This window comes from Martes martes (genome assembly GCF_963455335.1).
Source record: "Martes martes genome assembly, chromosome: 16".
Classification (NCBI taxonomy): domain Eukaryota; kingdom Metazoa; phylum Chordata; class Mammalia; order Carnivora; family Mustelidae; genus Martes; species Martes martes.
Genome location: NC_137904.1, coordinates 16,773,017 through 16,794,273, shown reverse-complemented (window position 1 = coordinate 16,794,273; position 21,257 = coordinate 16,773,017). Strand labels below are relative to the sequence as shown.

Below are 21,257 nucleotides of genomic sequence, written 5' to 3'. Positions count from 1 at the left end.
GGAGGCTGGGGATACCCTCTTCTTTTCCAAGCGTGTCTGCAGGGGTGGGAAAAGATCTCCATCACCCACAAACCTGGATTTGGGGACCACTGTGTCTGAGGCTCTATGGAAGGAAGCCGGACACAGAGGTGGCCATCCTCCCCAGGAGGGGCCGGGCCGGGCCAGGAGTGCAAGTAATGGCATTGTCGGGGGGCATTCAATGTGTGAGTGTGACCACCTTCCCCCTCTCTGCCCTCCTGGTGGGGCGGTCCCAGCCAGGGCTGACCAGCGGATGACCCCAGGCTCTTCTAGGCACCCTGGGCTCTAGGCTTGCTGTTGATGGCCTGTGGCTTTCTTCCAGCATCATCCACATAAACATATGTCATATATATGCCATACACATATATGTCCACATATCTCATACACACACACACACACACACACACACACATCCCGGTAGCACTTCACGAAAGGGCCCCAAAGGAATGACTCCTCCATCACGGGGAGACCACCTACTAGTTAGAAGTTGGTTTCTAAATATTATTCCATACTAAGAGGAACTGGGCTCCTTGGGAGAAATGGCTCGTTCCAGATGTTCCAGATCTGGAACATCTTATTATTCTGGGAGGTTAGAGACCGTGCAAAGAATTATATGATCTCGCAAAAGGACCTAGGCGCCAGCAGAGAGAAGTTCCAACAAGCCAAATTTGGGACAATTTGAGCCTGATTATGAATAATGACTACAAATGAGTAACTTCAAAAGGCGGGGGGGGGCAGTATTTCTTTATGGAAGAATGCCCATAAAAATGGATAAAGCATCCCCAAATCACCATTTTTTTAAAAAGATTTTATTTATTTATTTGACAGAGAGATCACAAGTAGGCAGAGAGGCAGGCAGAGAGAGAGGGGGAAGCAGGCTCCCCGATGAGCAGAGAGTCTGATGTGGGGTTTGATCCCAGGACCCTGAGACCATGACCTGAGCCGAAGGCAGAGGCTTAATTAACCCACTGAGCCATCCAGGCAACCCCCAAAATCACCATTTGCAAACCCCAAAGTCAAAAATGGATTCAGGCCACGGTCACCAAGGATGCTCAAAGGACTGAATGAAAAGCCTGTGAAGGAACAGGATATGCCCATGGTCTCTCCCTGTACCCCCCCCCCCATGCCCCCTGCCCAGATTACTGGCTAATTAGAAAGGGAAAGCGTACCCTTACAAAGGGATCATCTCATTAAAAGGGAGCTCAAACTCCCGGTTAACATCGAGGGTAGGATGCTAACCTGGGAGGCCCCAGGTGGTAGACATTCTTGCCAGAGCTGTTAGCCCCAAGTCTAAGCAGAAGAAAACAATTACACTAAGCACGTGGGTCATTCTAAACTGACCCAGACTCTGCCCAAATTAAGTCACCGTGGGGTAAGACGGAAGACCAAATGTGTGGCGTCTATAGTCTAGATTAAAAGAAGCTAAAAGAAAGGAGAGGAGACAGTAAATCCCCAGATGGAATATTATTGGGCCATAGAAAAGGAACACAGTTGCTAACACACCTGCAACATTCACGGCCCTTGAAACATTGTTGCAAGTGCAAGAAGCCAGACCCAAAAGACCACATGGGGTTCAAGTCCACCTATATCAAGAGGCAGGCAAATCCAAGGAGGTAGAAAGTACATTAGTGGGTGCCAAAGGCTTTTGGGGATTCTTCCTGGAGTGATGAAAATGCTCTAAAATTAATTGTGATGATGGCTGCATAACTCCATGACCTCCACGCTCTGCATCTTAAATGGGCAAATTGTAGGCTGTGTGAATTTGACCTCAGTATCTCAATAAAGGGGGAAACAAAAGAGATCCAGCCAAAAATGTATCAACGTACATGCTAACCTGGAATGGATCCTGCACTGGGGAGAAAAGCAGCTATAAAAGACATGTTGAGGACAAATGGGGAGTTTGGATATGAATTATAGATATTAGATGATAATACCAAATTAATGTCTTCTTACGTGGGCTAAATCCCCTACCTAGGCACACTCTGAAATGTTCCCAATTAAAACAATATGTCAGGGGGCGCCTGGGTGGCTCAGCTGGTTAAACGTTGGCCTTCAGCTCAGGTCCTGATCCTGGGGGCCCGGGTTCGAGCCCTGTATTGGGTTCTCTGCTCAGCAGGGAGCCAGCTTCTCCCTCTCTCTCTGCTACTCCCCCCCCACCCCCGCTTGTCCTCTCTGTCAAATAAATAAATACAAAGTAAAGTAAAATAAAATAAAATAGTATGTCAGGACTTTGCTTTCAAATAATCCTGGGGGAGGGGGCAGGGGGAGGGAAAGGGGATATAAGTGAAACAAGATTGGATGAATAATCATCGCAGTGAAATGACTAGTCCCTAGGACTTTATTATACCATGCCTTCTACTTTTCTGAATGTTCACTAATGTGCATAATAAAAGTTCTTTTTGTTGTTGTTGTTTTGTTTTGTTTTTTCATGGCTGTTGCTTATGATTCTAGAAAGTTGTACTCCTTTCCTTCTTAAAAGTCCCTCCCCAGCCTGGTCTCCTCCTCTGGCCTGGGCCACTCTGCTGTTACTGTGAGGTGAGGACCCACAGGGGGGGGTGGTGACCTACAAAACAGAGCTGGGGGGACTAGAGCGCACTGTTCACAACTGACCCTCGAGCCCGGGCTGGGCGGGTCTTCTGACCCTATCTCCCGGCCCCGTGAATAGCCTGGGTCCCACCTCCTCGGCAGGCGGGATACAGAATGAAACCTCTCAATGACTTCCTGGCACCACTGGAATAAATCCAAACTCCTCACAACAGGCCTGTGCAGACTCCTCAGCTGACCACCCCCCCCCCCCGCACCTGCTGATTCAGTAAATCACAGCCCCGTCAGCCTCTGCAGGTTTGTTGAAACCACTGCTCTCCTTCCCCTCCTCTAGGCATCCACATGTGCTGTTCCCTCCACCTGGAAGGCTGTTCCCCACCCCCACCCTGGGCTAAGCTAACCCCTCCCTCGCCTGTCCAGTCTTAGCTGACCATGTCGTCTTCTATAGCTCATCACTGATGTTTCCAGCACCCCACGGCCACCTGAGCAGGTGCCCAGAGCACACACTTCCTCCAGCGCTCACCATGGCCGACATGAAATCTTCTCTGGCACCAGCTACAAGCCTCAACCAAGGCAGGGCTCTGTCTGCCTATGACTCAGTGCCTGGGCCATGAAGGACATGCTCAAAGGAACACGTGTCACTGGACTGAGCGGGGGGGAGTGTCCCCATTAGTTGGGTGAGTTTCAGCATCTTACCTCCACCTCAAGCCCCCTTCTCCATTGGGACCCTTAAGTTTCCAAGCCCTTGGTCCCACCCCATTTCTCCTCTCCCATATAGGAAGGCAGGACATAGGAAGGGTATAGGATATAGAAAGGGTTTCACAAGAGGGCGTGGGCTCGTCCCTCGCCCACTCCACCTGCACAGGGATCAGAGGGATCCCACCATGGGGCAGGCGGGCAGGGACAGGCCAGGACATGCTTCTGCAAAGGCCAGCGAAACTCAGCCTCTGATGTCCCAGCCCCCCAGTCCGGTGGGCCCCCTTTATTCAGTACCTGGGCAGCCCAACCCCGGTGGGGGGGGGGGGGGTTACAGGCCAGAAACCTCCACTGGGTGGCACCAGATCCCCGCCACCTGTGCCCAGCCATCTGGTCTCCCAGGACTGGGGGAGGAGCAGGCAGTCCAGCCCCAGACGGGAGGCAGGGGGACACGCCCCCCCCCATATTATCATTTCCCTGATAAGCTTGCTTGAGGGGTACCGGCTCACCGAAAAGAGAACACACAGGGCTTGGAGCGTACCCTGGGCAAGCGTTTGGACCTGCCCCCAACCCTGCATCTCAAATGGCCCTGTGCTCATTTGCTCATTCATTCATTCTTCCAGTATTACTATGCCTTCATCGTTGTCCATTACAACCGGCAGCCCGGGACCGCATGCTCAAGGACGCTGTATAGATCAGGGATCATCTGTTGACAGCACTCTGTGTAAACACTACAACTTCCCATCCTGTTTCTGTGATTGGCCCCAAGCACCTTTGTGGAGAGCCTTCCACGGCCTAAAAAAATAACACGCTACCTCCCAGTTCCGGAACTGGTGAGCGACCGTATCTGCTCTCTCCGCGCGCTGCGTTATTTATTCCCGTTACTTCAACGATACCTCAACTCTCCCCGTTAGGGTCCAGAAAGAATGCACTCTCCCTGTTCCTTAAAGCAGCCGCTCCCTGCCCCCTCCCGGGTCTCCACAGCGGGATGGCCCCATATCCCCAAACATGGGTAGCCTGCTTCTCCTAAGGCGCCGGGCACCTGCCTCCTATTCAAGTAAAATGTGTTCATTTTAGGAAACATGAAAGATCCTGCAACGTATAAAGAGAAAGTTCTTCAGACCAAGGTCTTTCGACCTCAACACCACTGTGTTTTCGAACTGGTTAATTCTTTGTGGCCGGCGGGTGTGGGGGGTGGGGGGCTGTCCTGTGCCCTGGGGGATGACTGGTCATATTCCAGAACCTTCCTCACTATGCCCCCGTCCCCAGCGGTGACAACCGAAACGTCTCCAGACAAACGTCCCCACAGAGCGCCGTGCTTAGCCACAGAGAGGACCCACATCACCATTCTCGTTTCTTTTTCTCCGCATCCTTCATCTTCACGAACATGTGGGTCTCCTCCTCCGGAGTGACACTGGCTGTCTAACGGAGCGGGCATGTCACACTTCCTGCTCGGCACCAGGTTCTCGGTCTTTTCTTCAATTCGTGAACTTTTCTTCAGAAATGGGCTTTCTCGTTCACACGAGAGAGTGGGCTGGCTGTGCGGTGCCAGATGCCACTGTACCCCTCCCCCCGCCACTGGACACTTTTGTTGGGTCCCCAGCCGCAGGGCCGTAAATTAATACTTGAACACTGGCCACACAAATCAGAATCCCTGAATGTCTTCCAAGAACAGATGCTGCAGGGGGATAGTCCCGGGTCCAAGCAGCTTCTGAGAAGTTTCAATCAATATACGTTAAAAAAAAAAATTAAAAAGTTCAGGAACAACAGCACAGTATTTTGGGGCTGGGCATGGGGAGCACTGTTTTTTTGGGGGGGCGTTATGTTGTAACACAGCAGAAATTAGGCCGATGGCTTCAGAAAGCAGTCCGCAGCCAGGTGGTAAATCAGCTTCTTTCCAAATAGATTGACAGAGGCTGTGCTGGAAAGGCTGGGGCGGGGGTCTCAGCAGAAAACACACAGTGCCAGGGCTGTGTGTGATGTGTGCCCCAAGCAGGGGCATGAAGGGGACACACCCACATACACTGTGTACTATTGACCAGACCCAGACCCTCCTTGCTCAGACACAGTCCCCTCACCATCACCAGCATCACCAGCACCATAAGCATCACCAGCATCGCCAGCATCAGCGTCACCAGCATCAGCATCAGCATCACCAGCATCACTGGTATCACCAGCATCAGCATTGCCAGCACCACCAGCATCATCAGCACCGCCAGCATCACCAGCATTGCCAGCATCAGCATCGCCAGCATCACCAGCACCAGCATCACCAGCACCAGCATCACCAGCATCACTGGTATCACCAGCATCAGCATTGCCAGCACCACCAGCATCATCAGCACTGCCAGCATCACCAGCATCAGCATCGCCAGCATCAGCATCACCAGCATCAGCATCACCAGCACTGCCAGCATCGCCAGCATCAGCATCATGAGCACAGCCAGCATCACCAGCATCAGCATCACCAGCATCAGCATCACCAGCATCAGCATCACCAGCACCAGCATCACCAGCATCAGCATCGCCAGCATCACCAGCATCACCAGCATCAGCATCACCAGCATCGCCAGCATCAGCATCGCCAGCATCAGCATCACCAGCATCACCAGCATCAGCATCACCAGCATCAGCATCATCAGCATCAGCATCGCCAGCATACTCAGCATCACCAGCATCCTCAAGCACCATCAGCATCACCAGCATCACCAGCATCATCAAGCATCACCCCGGGGACTGCCTGGCCTCAGGATCCTTCTTAGACGTCTCGAATCAGAATCTACATTTTAACAAGAGGCTGGCACGATGAGTGAGTCCATCAGAATGTAAGAAGGCTCGGTCCAAGCGGACGTCTGAATTCTCTTACAGGATGCTAGCTGAGCCTGAGGCTCACCCTCCTAAGACAACTTCAGGAAGTTTGCAAAAAGGAACGCTCTTGCCTGCATGAAACCTAAGTGTCACATTTTAAGCCGAATGCAGCAACAGAGCACGAGGTCCTTGTTTCAGCGGCCGGTGCAGGGGACCCGCCGTTGTGGATAACAAGCATCTACTCTCATTCTGAACACCAGCGACTGTGACTGTCACCGTCATCCCCCTGGGGCCCACAGAGGGCTGGCAAGGCCCGAAGAGGGCTGGCGGAGCCCTCATTAAGAACATCTTCTGGATACCACTGATGGAGAGAATAAATAAGCCACACGTCACTTCCTCAGACGCAGCACACCACGGGGCTCGGCACTGAGTCCAGACTGACCAGTCAGTATTCGTGTCACCTGCCCAAGTCACTTAAGCAGCCTGAGACTCAGTGGCCCCGCCTGTCAGATGGGAAAGGTACAGACAGCTGTTTGCACAGGTGTCAAGAGATAGGATGAATGAGAAAACAGGACAGGAATGAATCTTAAACCATTCTCCCATTTTTTCCCATCCCATCATGGTCTCTGTGCTAGATTATTAAAGGTGAGAAAATATTTTACCGAATTCCCTTCTCCAGAAAGGATATACAAGTCTGGGGGTGGGGGAAGGGGGTGCGTAGAAGAAGGAAAGTGGTCTGACCCCACCCATTTTCTTAAAGTGATAGAAACCGAGATGGTGTGTATCAGGAATTCGGACGGCAGGATGGGGTGACCCCTCTGCCCTAACGAAGGTTACAATTCATCACCATCAGCCCCACTCCACCCACCCTCAACCCCTAGAGAAAACCAACAAACCACCATTGCCTGTTCTCCCCCAAGCACGGTACACGGGAATGACCCAGATATACAGCCACTTTCTACGTGGGGCAGACCTGTGCTGCAGTCACCTGGACCCCCGTCTGGTGCCGTCTTCAAGACACCTCCGTGGGTCTGCCGAGCAGGCAACCCCTACCTCCCGTAAAACGACCCCTTACCTGGGAATCACCGGTGGATTTTCGGACACTCATGTGGGCAGTCTCGGGAGGGTACGCTGGGGTCCCTGCCACGTGGTATCCATTCACTGTGGGAGAGAAACACTGCTCAGAGGCCACGCCGGGCACACGCGGGTGACGCCAAGTGCCTGCAGCCGCGGTCCCTTTGCCCACGTCACTACCTGCCAGCCTCTGAGACGTCTCGCTAAGCCAGGACCATCTCTCCAGGGTTCATGGAGCTGGAGATGGGCCACAAGCATCTCGCTAACCCCCAGCTCCCAAAAGCGGAACTCTCGGGGGACCGTGTTTCTTTCTGAACTGGATGGACGGACGGACGTGCTTCATAATAGGAGGTCACTGCAGTCCTACAGCCGCCACTGGAAATGCCACATCAGCAGCCACGGGTGCTGATCCAGGGTCGGGCTCTTCCCACGGAGTCCGGAGGCCCCTCCGCCCCCTGCCGGCAGGTCCCCAGAGGACCCCCCCCTACCCTCGCCCTCTGTAATACCAGTATAGAATGGAAAGAGCATGGGGTTTACTGATTTCCATGAAATTTGGCTTTGCCAATTAATAGCCAGAGGGGATCATGGGGCATCCCTTTTGAATCTCAGTTTTCCTAAAGTTTAAAAAAAAAATAGAAAGAAAAAGTTCTACCCCTATGACACTCGTGCTCCCAAGGTGTGCTGATCAGCCTGGCTTGTAGCCTTTGCCAGTTTCCACGGCGCGTCTCCATCAATGCCGATTCAAAGCTCCCAACAATACCCCCGCATGTTCTTGATGCTGCAAGTATGCCCTGGGACTGGCATGATCTTGGTTCCCAGAGCAGGGATGCTGCTCTCTTGCAAATGTGCTTGCGTGAGCTTAGGGAGCCATTCCTCCTCCGTGAGCCTCAGCTTCCAGATCTGTGAGATGGGGATAATTCTACCCAGTCCCGAAACTTACTCTCTTGGCATGAAAATCAAACGGTGGCAGTACTTGCTAAAGGAGGCTTTGAATCAGGAAGTAATTCATGAGAAGGAGAGAGGGGTAGACAGAGGGAGGAGAGGAGCTTCTGCTCCTGAATCCCGCTGCCTTGAGCCCTAAGCCTGCATGATCTCCAGGCACCAGGGAAGTATGCTTTTTGCATGCCGAGGCCTGGAGATTATTGCCACAACATATAGACTGTGCAGATGTCCGGAGAAGATACACGAACTGAGGTCCAACACATGGTTCTTGTTGGGAGCGCCTTGCAGTGTGGCAGGAAGCAAGGGGAGAGCTTGGCTGAAAGTCACCGACATCTACTGATTTGCTGGAGGCAAGCAATGGGGTGATGTAGACCGCCCCACACAGGACTGTTTTCATACTGGGGGTGTCCCCCATTCTCTGCCATCAGCAGCAAAAAATCCAGTACCCCCTGAGAGCAGAAACACAGACCACTTCTGCAGACCCCTCTGGGCAGCTGGGCATCTCTGTGATCGGGAGGGCTGGCCTGATACTCTGGGAGAAGGGTGAGCACAGACACAGGAAGGCAACGGAAAACCAGGCACATGGCTGGCCCCCATTGCAACCAAGAAATTAACCCGCATGGCCAGTCACAGCCCTGGCTTGCACTCAGGTCCCTCGGCAGCCAGTTAAATGCTGATGCTCTCCATGAGCCCCCCTGATGTAAGGGAAGCTGGACGTGGGATCCCAAGAGCATCAGAGAACGTTGAGGGGATCGAGAAGAAGCTACTCCTGTTGACATAAGCTACACCAGGAAGGGCACAGACTGACGATCAGTACAACCCACGGTGAAGGTGTAATCTTTGAGAACTGTCATTTATGAAACAGCACAGCACTGAAACTGAGAACATGCATATGCCGGAGAATCTAAAGACGACAGGAGAAAACCTTAGCATGGTGCTTTCAGTCGTTAGACAAAAGGGAGGATGTAGACTATCTCAGTGATTCATTGAAAAGGCTGAATGCACTAGGTATTAAAGATCATGGGCCAAGAACAAAGATAACATCTTTTTTTTTTTAGAGGAGCTGAGCGGGGAGCCAAATGTGGGGCTCGATCCCAGGACCCTGAGATCATGACCTGAGCCGAAGGCAGACACTTCACCGACTGAGCCACCCAGGCGCCCAAGGTACCATCTTTTGCCAACAAGCCACGGAACATTTAAAAAAGCCTGGGCATATACCAAAGCCACAAACAAGGTCCTGGTAAATCACAAAAGGCATAAATCATACAAGCCACATCCTTGGACCAGAAAGCCATAAGAGCAAATATTAGTAACGAAAGAATAAATATACAAGGTCTCCATCCCCCCAACTCCCAAACACTTGGAAATTCAAGAAAATGCCCTCCTAGTGTCAGGCCAAAGAAAATTTTAAAACCATAATTAACACAATATTTAGAAAATAATCAGGAAGAACATATCAAAACAAATGGGATAAGGCTTGAATTATATTTGGACGAAAATCCGTAGCCTTCGTTACCCCATTACCAAAACCAAGGAGATACAAATAAATGGACTGAGCACTCAAATTAAGAATGCAGAAACACTTTTAAAAGCCAATACAGGAAAAAAGGGAAAACATGAGAAAGGGATACAAGACAGCCCTAGAAATGAATGGGTTAGGAAACAGGATGACATTTGCAACTCAGGCGAGTTCTCTTTGTGTGGGGGTGGCTATGCCGGGGGCAGAATCACAACAATAAAAAAGCAGGTCAGCCCATCTCACCTGAGCCTGAAAGAGTGCATGAATGCTCAGAATGTAGAATTGGAAAGAAAACATAAGCTGATCTTGTAAAAGATTCTTTTTTAAATGCAACAACACAGGATTTATGACTGTGGGCTAATGAATACATAACCTTCCATAAGGATTGAATGATCAGGGGTGCCTGGGTGGCTCAGTGGGTTGGGCCTCTGCCTTCAGCTTGGGTCGTGATGTCAGGGTCCTGGGATCAAGCCCCACGTTGGGCTCTCTGCTCAGCGGGGAGCCTGCATCCCCCCTACCCCCGCCTGCCTCTCTGCCTACTTGTGATCTCTCTCTCTGTGTGTAAAATAAATAAATGAATAAATAACTCTTAAAAAAAAAAGAATTGAATGATCAAAAACAGTTTCAAAGGATACTAGAAACACCAAAATGAGTAAAAGCTTTGAAAAATGAAAAAGGACCCCCCTCCGAAAGGCACCGGACCCAGACGGTTGTATGGGCAAATTCATCCAAACGCTCAACAAAAAAATACCTAGACACAAACTACACCAAGAGTTTGGAAACATGTGTTCAATTTCTCAGTTGATTACACAAAAGTGAGCATTACTCTGATCCTGAAAATCTATCAAAAGTAACAACAGAAGAACCAAACCACAGTTCCGTGTGACTACAAAACACGAAATACGCCCATTCTTACCTGAGCAGGTCTTAGCTTGGAAGCAGTCATCACCTTTGATGATCCTAGGTCCCTGTACACCAAGGCTGTCCCCAGCTTCTTCTGACCCCCACTCCCTCCCCTCATGGCACCTAAAAGTGCACCCTCAGTACACTGCTGTCTGTCTTTGCTTCCAGCATCCCCCAGGCGCCCCGCCCACCGCACGAACAGTGGCCAGGAACTGCCGAACGCAGGGGTATTCTGCTCCTAATCCATTCTCTTGTTCTCACTTCAGTTCTGAGCTGTCAGCTGCTGGCTAATTACTCTCCATGTCAAAACAATTACTGGGAAAGAAAAAATGATTTCCCATCCAACCATGTCTCCCCAACCAGCAGCTCTCCCTTGCCCTTCATTTGCTGTGTTTTCCCGCTACCAGTCCCAGGCACACTCAGAAAAGTGATCGGGGGAGAGCTGAACAGATACGTCTCACCCATGAGCATCCCTGATTATTTCTAGTCCTCTGGGCTCTCTCAGCTTACCAGGGGTTAGATGCAAAACAAGTAAGGCCAGAAATGGGTGTTTTTGAAGCCTCCAGCCTCCAGGGGGTAGGGTTGGGATTCAAATAAAATTGGTCAAGGACTGCTCATAACCACGGGAACATAACTCAGTCTGGGGATACAAGAAAAAAAAAAGAAAAGTAAAATGTCAAATTCAGCTGTTTTTAAGATAAGAGAAAGGGAACCGAAAGCTCTTATGTTGTAACTTTCATAATTTCAAACACAAATATAAACACACACGCACACATTTCATTCCTCTTTGTATGCAGTTAAACAGAGAGAGAGGGCTTGAGAGGAGTCATGAGAGGAGAGGACAGGTACGGGGGTAGAAAGGGAAAGAAGCAGGTCTTCCAGGGGCAGAGGGAGAGCCTGTGAGTAAAAACAGGAAAGGAACATAGCAAGAGTTGTCAGGAGAGGCCACGCAACAGAGAAGAGCCAGCAACGCCTGCTGCCCAGAATCCACACACCCAGGAGCTCTGCTTCCCCTCCAGCTACAGCCCCCCAGTTGAGAAAGCTCCGTCCTCCATACCCCACTGTCCACACTTCCATTCCTTAAGAGGCCCCAAGAGTAGACTTGTTCTTTCAAACAAGAAAATCAGCCCTGGAGACTGCCCCCTTTCTGCCTCCTTTGGGTCTGGTGCAATCTCTTTTTTTCTGGAATAAACACATACCTTCTTTCCTCAAGCTGAAGAGGCCCGGGAGCCCCGAGGCCTTGCCCCTAAAACCCACCCCCTCCTCCAATTCACACAGTCAACGTGGCGGAACGCAGTGTTTCCCAGGGCGTGCGACACACGACACAAATATGGCACGATGTCTGTTCCGCGTGCGAAGCAGTGAAGGTAGAGGTCAAGTTTTATGATCCAAAGACTTTGGGACAAATGTTCCCATTATTCAGATATAAACTGCTTTACTATAGGGAGGCCTTTCTACATACAGGCATACCTCAGAGATACTGCACCTTGGGATCCAGACTACAATAAAGCAAACATCACAAGAAGGAGAGTCAGACGAAAGTTTTGATTTCTCAGTTCACATAGAAGTTATGTTTACGCTATACTCTATCAAGTGTGCAGTAACATTATGTCTAAAATACGTGCATACTTAATTTAAAAATGCTTTATTGCTAAAAACAACCGAAACCAAACCATTAGCCATCATCTGAGGCCTCCTTTTTTGCTGCTAGAGGGCCTTGCCTCAGCGTTGACAGCTGCTGACCGCTCAGGGTGGTGGGTGCTGAAGGCTGGGATGACCATGGCAATTTCTTAAAATAAGACAACAGTGAAATTGGCTGCATCGAGTGACCTTTTCGCAACTGATTCCTCTGTAGCATGTGATGCTGTTTGATAGCATCTGACCCACAGGAGAACTTCTTTCATATTGGAGTTGACTTTATCAACAAAGTTCACAGAATATTCTCAATGCTTTGTTGTCATCTCAGCAACTTCAGCAGCAGTAGATGCTGTCTCGGGAAACCACGTTCTATGCTCATCCCTAAGAAGCCACTTGTCATCCATGGTTGTCATGAGATTACAGCCATTCAATCCCACCTCCTGGCTCCACTTCCGATTTTAGGTCTCCTGCTGTTTCTACAACATCTGCAGTGACCGCCTCCATTCGAGTCTTGACCAGCCCCCCCAGAATCATCCTGGAGTGTTGGAATCGACTTCCTTCAAACTCCTGTTTGTGTTGATTTTGTGACCTCTCCTCATGAATCATGAATGTTCTTAATGGCATATAGAAGGGAGAATCCTTTCCAGAAGGTTTTCCATGTACCTTGCCCAGATCCATCAGAGGAATTGTTATCTATGGCAGCTAGAGACTTACAAAATAGGTTTCTTAAATACTGAAGCTTGAAGGTCAAAATGACTCCTTGACCTATGGGGTGCCGATGACTGTCATGTAGGCGGGAATGCAAATGACACGGATCTCACTTCCCATCTCCATCAGAGCTCTGGGGAGACTGGGTGCATGGTCAGTGAGCCACCAAATTTTGAAAAGAATCCTTTTTTCTGAGCAGTGGGTCTCCACAGTGGCTTAAAATATTCAGGAAACTAGGTTATAAACAGATGTGCTGTCATGCAGGCTTTGTTTGTGCACAGATGGAGCACAGGCAGAGCGGATCTAGCATCATTCTGAAGGGCCCTGGGATTCTCGGAATGGTAAATGAGCATTGGCTGCAACTGAAAGTCACCAGCTGCACGAGCTTCTAGCCAGAGTCAGCTTGCCTGTCCTTTGAAGCTTTGAAACCAGGCATTGACTTCTCCTCTCCAGCTATGAAAGTTCTAGGTGGCGTCTTCTTCCACTAGAGGGCAGTTTCACCCACACTGAAGATCTGTTGCCGAGTGTAGCCACCTTCATGGTTAGCTCAGCTCCGTCTTCTGGAGAACCTGCTGCAGGGCTTGTTACTTGACCTCGCCCTTTCTTGTCAGGGAGACGACTTCTTTCCTTAGACCTCCCGAACAAACCCCTGCTCGCTTCAGAATTTTCTTCTGCGGCTTCCTCACCTCTCTCGGCCTTCATGGAATTGAAGAGCGTTAGGGCCTTGCTCTGGGTTAGGCTTCTGGCTTAAGAGAACACTGGGGCTGCTTTGACCTTGTCCAGACCATGGAGACTCTCTCCACGCTGAAGAAGGCTGTTTCTCTTTCTTGCCATTCGTGTGTTCACCGGAGCAGCAGGGTACTTTCCTTCGAGAACTTTCCTCTGTGTTCACAACTTCACTGCTTGGCTCGCTTTGGCACAAGAGGCCAAGCTTTCGGCCGATCTCGGCTCTCAACACGCTTTCCTCACTAAGCATAACCGTTTCTAGGTTGTGATTTCAAGTGAGAGACGCGTGACTCTTCCTTTCCCTTGAACACTTAGAGGCCCCTGTGGGGTTGACTGGCTGCATTTCAATATGGTTGTGTCTCAGGGGACAGGAAGGCCGAGGAGAGGAGGTTGGGGCGGGGGAAATGGCTGGTCAGTGGAGCGGTCAGAACCCATACCACACTCATCAGTGAAGTTCATTGTCCTACAGGGCATGTGGCTTATGGTCGTTCCAACACAGTTACAACAGTAACATCAAAGATCTCTGATCACAGAGCAAGTTCCCACAACAAATATAATTAGAATGAAAAAGCTTGAAAGATAGAGAGCATGGCCCACATATGACACCGAGACGCGATGTGGGAAAACGCCACTGGGAAACATGGTGCTGACATTCTCGCTCGATGCAGGGTGACCCCAAACCTTCCATCTGCAGAAAACCCAACATCTGCGAAGCCCTACAAAACGGGTACTCGCGCATGCCGATGTGCTCAGTGAACCTCAAACAAGGCAACAGTGTGTGTGGTGTTCCTACACTTACACAGACGCAAAACCCCTGTGGGGCAGAAAAGCAAGCATACCACAGAACCCACTTTGGGAACAGCTGTGGCTGTATGAAGGCGGGTTTTGAAGTTGGGTGAACCACGTGCCGGGGCCAGTGTTGTGCTTAGCACCTCCGACGGTCCCGTGGGCACGATCCCTGCCTCACGCCCTCACCATAGCCCATGTGGTCGAGGGAGGCTGCGTCTACCCAGTTGCTCTGCTTGGGGGAGCAGTGGTACATTAGAATCTTTGGGCCTGGAAACATCTGTCTGGCCACCTGGTTTTTCATGGTCTTCCCCAACTGTCTAGAATGTAAACTATATTCCCCAAAATAGAACCCACAATGTATCTGCCCACGTGATTGTACACAGTTGAAAGCCTGTGGCTACTAGCCGGGGTTTCGGTGAGATCCTCTGGGGCCAGAGCTGATGAGACAGAGTGAGGAACACATGAGCCCCCTTCCAGTGGGTGGTGCCCGGGCCCCTGGCCTTTCCTGAGTCAATGGTGAGGTCTGGCTAAGGGCCATGGAACGCTCTAGGTCTGGTGACTTGCTAACTCTGTAGGAGCCAGGGAGGGTCCTGCTTTGCAACTATGTGGGAGAGGACAGCTGTTACGGTTTTTTGATTTAGGGTTTTTTGACTGGGGGAGCCCCCTGAGCAGAGGCCCCTGGGAAGCAGAGAGCTCCTCCTGTCTGGCTGCTCCGTGTGCTCAAAGGACCTCGCTCACTCCCCTGTGATCTGGAGGCCCGCCTTCACCTAAGTGTCCCTCAGTGGGGTCAAGCCCGCAGGCCGGGCAAAGCCAGATTGTAAACCCAGGCTTCCCGATAACTCCCACCCCCTCACCAGCAGGGCAACTCATTAGAAGATGGGACTTCTTCCCACCTTTAAGAAACAGAAAGACGAAAGCTCAAATGCACATTCCAGGGCGGGAAGCTCGGAAAGGAATTCACTCTCTCTCTACACCTGCCCCAGCTGATGAGACCACTGCTAGTCATAGGGAGCTCTTTAAATGCTAACCAATTACATTTATTTATTTTTTAAAAGATTTTCTTTAAAAGATTTTATTTATTTATTTGAGAGAGAGAGAGCACAGAGAGGGAGGAGACGACTCCCTGCTGGGCAGAGAGCCTGATGCTGGGCTCAGTCCCAGGACCCTCAGATCATGACCGGAGCCGAAACCAGGAGCCCTGAACCAATTAAATATAAATAAAATATAAGTGCCATGTGGTATCCAGGATTAAAACCCAGAACAGAATGAGGACATTAGGGGAAAACCTGGTAACGTCTGCGTAAAATTTAGTTAATGGTGACATATGACGTTCATTTCCTACTTCTGACAAATGCACCCGAGTCATGTAGGATATTAGCCATCGGGGAAACTGAGGCCAGGGCATGTAAGAACTCTCTGTACTGGCTTCATAATTCCTCTGTAAACCTAAAATTACTCCAAAATTTTATAAAAAATATATTAAATAAAATTAAGCTAAGAATGCCATTCCTTGGCTGCACTGGACACATTTCACGTGTCCACCGGCCATGTGCCCAGCGCTACCACAGGGGACAGCGTAGACACAGCACATTTCTGTTATCCTGGAAAGTCCTACTGGACCATGCTACTTTGCACTCTCCTTCATTTTACCCAGTGACACGTCCACGAAACTCCTAGAACCTTGTTTTTCACTCTGCCCATAAATCACGGCGTCCGCCCTGCACATTAAATCAGCCCAAGGATCATTTTTAATATTCGCAGCAGTGACTGAATAGAGCCTTTTCTATTCTGTTTGGGCTCCAACTTTACAGTTATGCGGACCTCACCCAGAAAACCTGGTGTGGAACGCCTTCAATAAAGCTATGGGATAAACACAGCTCCCGACACCGGTGGTCTTCAAGGAGGTGGTGGAGGAAAATTGCCCAGCTCAGTGATAACCCTCTAAGTGGCACCCAACACTCAAAGAGCAGAAGAATCCTCTTTATGGGGGAGCGCTGGGTGTGTTCCCAGATCTCGCCCCCCGGCTGGTCACCTGGCTGGGCTCTGCATCCAGCGTCCGACCAACCTGCACCAAGAAAACAGCCGCTGTCTACAGGTGCTCTTCAAGCCTTCTCCATGAGCTCATGAAGCTACAGCTTAAGAGTTGAACCAGGGACCTCCTCACCCTTCTGCCTCCACGAAGGGGAGGCTGCCTGAGCTGGCCTTGGCTGGGTTCCTTAGGGGTTCTCATGGACATTCTTCCTGACCTGCTTTTCCATGGTTTTCTTCAGAAACGACCATCCAGGATATCTGTGGTCGACGAATGTGGTGGAATTTTCCATGCTGTTCTCTCTCCCTACCTCCCACCCTCCACCGCAAGCAATGCCTGTCACTGTTTAACCAAGAGCCATCCTGACACAGCTAAGTACAGCCTGGTAGCTTCGAGAAGGCAGTGTCTCGTGAAGACAAGACATCCCTAATGCATGTCACTCTTACCCTCAGTCCAACTGCCGTGCTCAGGATAAAATCCCACCACATTCCTGCAGCTTGGGGGGTCCAGCAGGTTCTATCCCTGCTGACTGCTCTCCCCTCATCACCTACCACTCTCCCCCTTGTCCCCTACCCTCAAGCCACACTGGCCTGCTTTGTGTTCCAAACCCCACTAACATCACTCCTGCCCCAGGGTCTTTGCACTGGCTTCTCCCTGGCCCAGGATACTTCACCACCACTCCCCCATTCGTGCACACACACCCACCTTCTCCTCACCGGGGCCATCCCTGACTCTCCCGTCCCACTCTGTCCCGCGTAAGAACATGCAAGGACAATCTGTCACATTTCACCTTGGCTTGTTTGCCCAAGTCCCCTGATAGAATGTGGGTTCCCGAGAGCCAGTCCAAACACAGGTGTGGCTCATCTGTGACTTGATCTCAGGTACCGAGAATCGCATCTGGCATAGTCTTTGAAGGAAAGACTTGAAACCCCGCCACTCATACATCTGCGGAAGCTTGAGAACAAGGGTGGCTAAAATCTGGGTCCCTGAGTGGTCCCCAGGAGGGGAGCCGACAACCCCAGGAGTGTGGGGGCAGGAGACGGTTAAGCTCCAGCAACCCCATGACCCCAAGCCCTTCAATCTTCGTAAAGCGGCCTATAAACTGAATGAGAGAGTATCTTGAAAATACCAAGCGTGCCCCATGGAGAGAAATGCCCGTGTGGATCCTGTTTCACTCTTTAGGGTACAGGTTTTGTTCAAAAGCTAGAAAAGATGTCAAAATATCATGGAGGCTCCTAGACCCTCAGGGGTAGGGCTCTTCCCCTCCCTCCATCCCCAAGCGTGGACACGGAGTTGACAGGTGTCCGTGTCCCGGGGTGGAGAGAAGCAAGAATCGTGGTCCACGGAGTCTGGACAGAACCTGAGCCATGACCTCCCTGCAGGTCCTCGCACTGTGTAAATTGGCCAAACGAGGCCTGGCGAGGAGAATGCAGGGTTCCCGAGGCCCCCAGTCTGACAAGCGGTCATTTCTGTATCTTAACCGAAGATGCCACAACTGGGAGAGGCACGGCACCCTGACACGCAGACCAGGAGGGACGGAAACCAGGAGGCCTCTCCTTGAACGCGGGGCACACGCTGACTGCGGGATGCATTGGATTTCCATGGAACCCACGACAGGTGGGGCTCGGAGGCAGGGAACGAGGTTTCTGTGGATTAGGCTGCTGCTTCTCATGTCAACGGGCTGCGGTCTGTCACCTGCTCCCTGAACAGTGCTAAACGGACGTTCTGCGTCACCCCGGGACAGAGCTCCTCAACTCTGCTGTTACCGACACGTGGGGCTGGATAAACCCTGGGTGGGGGGGTCTAGGCTGCCCTGGGCAATGCATCCCTGGAAAAATCACCCCCAGGGATGAGAACCACTGCACTAGGGGCAGTAAAAACTAACTAGTTTGTACATAACTAGTACCACTACTAGTAGTGCCAGCTAACAAGGGCAGAAGGAAGCAACGAATCAAACAGGGTCTTCGTCAGAATGCTAAAGGGCCCGCTGCGCCTCCACAGGGCCGGGGAGTGGGCAGGACTTCCAACTGCCCGTGGCTACAAGACCCTTTTTGGCAGAGAACTTGACAGACCTAGATTCCCCCGGACTTGGGAACAGGGGTCCCAGCCCCCTGCGGCTGGAGGCAGAGGAGGGCAAGTCAGTGACCACACGCTCTGTCGAACGCCTTGGTCCTCCTGACAATTCCCATCCGTGGCTCTGACCTTCTCCGCCCATCTCCCTGCCCTTCTCAGCCCCTCTCAGAGCCCCAGCATCCAGCGCTTCCCAGTCCCCCCTTCGGGGGGGATTGGCCCCAAACAGCACAGAGGGGATAGTCTGCGGCTGGGGACCGCGCTGGGGAGAGGTGACCCCACTGGCATGGACGGCAAGTTCCCTCCCGCCCCTGCAGCTCCACCAGCCCCACCAGCCCGGCCTCCGTGACAGGCCACAACAGGCCAAGGCAGCTCACACCTGACACCCACATACGCCCAGGCCTCCCCGTTATTCCCGCTGGCATCTCCGTTGTTAAAAGGAACAAAACCAAAACACCAGAATGACAACAAGGAAGGCAGCGTGCCCGGAACGGCCTGTGGTCCGCACAACACGTAGGAAGGCTAAAAGGGCTTGGCTCTGGAGACGGGTTCTCACAATACAGTGCTCGCCCGGTCCCTAGGGAATCACGAGCAAATGCCCCATTTCCCTCCTGCCCAGGAAGGTTCCTCTCTGTTCAAATTCTTTTTTTTTTTTTTAAAGTAAAACACACACACACGATGTAAATAAAAACATGTAAAAAGCCTAGAAAACCTGTGCACCCCCTGTCCCGTGCCTCAGCTGATTCCCCAGCCCTCTATTTTCCTACCATGTTGCTTTCTGAGTTCTCCTGGAGCAATTCTCATTTCCAGAAATAATATACTTCGGTCATACAGCTTTATATTCTATGCAACATAGAATCTACTTTGAGTTCTTAGTGTACCAGTGGGACAGCATATCTAGGACCCCTCTCCATGAAAGGCAGCCCACTCTCGGGACCCGAGACCCTTCCTCTGATCCAAAGGTTAAAAGCTGCTTGTCCTTTCTGCGCCAGTCTGCACACATGCGCTCACACAGTCATACAGCCCCTCATTCAGTCATTATTTTGGCTCTTGCCTTGGTCACCTACGATGCGCTAGGGAAGCTCCGCAAACCTCCGATGACTTGGGGTCCCGTGAACGTTGTGCAGGCCCCCACCGCCCTCCATGTGGGCTCCTGCTTCTCCCCTCCTCACCCCACCCCTCCTGCGTGCCTCCCCGCCTCAGTCCAGCTACAGCGGGCGGCCACCAGTTTCAAAGCTGCCAGCGTTTAAATTCCAGGCCACCACCAGAACCACGACTTCCGGGCTTTGCTGCCTGGTTGATGCATAAAATCCAAAAACCAACAAACGGGGTTCATGCCCCCTGGGATTGTGGGGACATTCGTGAGTTCCCGCAATACTGAAGCCAGCCCGCATCTGGGGACTGAGGATTCCACAGAAGACAAGGGGGGACAAAGTGTTGACCCTCAGGGACCATACAGTCTAGCATGGGAGTGCCACAGCCAACGGCGTGGGTGTGCTCTGAGGGCTGGGATCCGGATGGATGGGTCAGGGGCTCTAAATCAACCTGCTCCTGGATAGGAAGGTCGACCTCAACCACCTCCACTTGATTACCTTTGCAGACAGAGAACTCACACCCTGCCAGCAAATTCCAAGTGCCTTCTAGAACATCTATTCAAAAGCTACCCCGTAAAAATCTGTCTCTATTTACTTTTACTCCTTGATGCCTTCCGAACAGTGCAGGAAATTCTGCCCCCCACTTCGGGTACCCAGACCAGCAGACAGTTTACTGCCCTGAGGTCTCACCTCCCCTGACCATCTCCCCTCTCTAAGCACCTGACAGGGAGGGAGGGTCAGGTTGCTGCTGACACAGCCAGGGACAGCCCACCCTCCTAGCCCTCTAACTCGCTCCCTGGGTTTGGCCAGTAAGATCCCCAGCCAGGTTCCAGACCCCAGAACTCAGAGTCTTGGCCTTTCCAGGGAAAGTGGGTGCATGCCACCCCCCCGCCACACTTGCCCCAAAGGAGTGAGTTGACCGTACCTGTTGGAGGCAGAGAGCTCCTGTGAGGGCCAGGGCTGGCTGGAATCCCAGTAGAACTGCTGGGACGTTCCCAGGTGGTCTCTGGTCAAAGAAAGAAACACAGTCACCTTGAGAGGCTCATAGGGCAAAATCTCAGAGGGTCACAGAGCAGAGCTGGAAAACGTAGAGACTGGCCGGCCACCTTCCTGGCCAACCCCCGGGAAGCAGGAGCCGGCTTTCTGCCCCACGTCATCCCCCTTCCTCCTCCCATGACAGCACTTTCTCTTTATGGAGCACCCTCGGAAACATCCCCCATCGCCTCCTCCAATCCCCCAAGGCTGCCAACTCACACACCTCCACATCTGCCCGGGCATTTCTCCCAAGTGCCCACTGTCACCCGAAACCCCCAAGCCAGAGGAAGGAGCCCTTGCCTGGGGTCTAGATAGAGATGGGGGTGGAGGGTACTCTGTCAAATGGGGGTGATTTCCCAAGTCCTTCCCAGCCCTACAGGCCCACATCTCATCTGAATTACAACCCCTGCATCACACTGGCCGCTTCTCCCTCCCCAGATGCCCAGCTACGCCGGCCAGCCAGGAAAACAACTAATACTTGCAGCCATGGGCTCGCCCCCCTCCCCCCGCGTCACCCCGGAGAGCAGAGACCTCTTATGAAGTCATCCAGTGATAAAAACAATCCTTTCTTACTCCATACAATTCGGCAATGTAGAAAAACACAGAGAAGAGAGCTGAATCCGGGGCCCCTAGCGGGGCTCAGTTGGTTAAGTGCCTGCCTTCG

General features: G+C 51.6%; 1 protein-coding gene across 1 annotated transcript in view; it reads right to left on the bottom strand.

Annotated features, from left to right (window-relative positions):
- Positions 1–21,257, bottom strand: part of GAS7 (growth arrest specific 7) — a gene marked incomplete at its 5' end in the record, with an annotated part of 193,026 nt that overhangs the window by 33,578 nt on the left and 138,191 nt on the right. The window contains 2 exons of the mRNA XM_080827220.1: positions 7,142–7,227; positions 20,484–20,564. Coding sequence (XP_080683346.1) covers positions 7,142–7,227; positions 20,484–20,564 — 167 coding nt within the window. The remainder of the gene's footprint in view (positions 1–7,141; positions 7,228–20,483; positions 20,565–21,257) is intronic.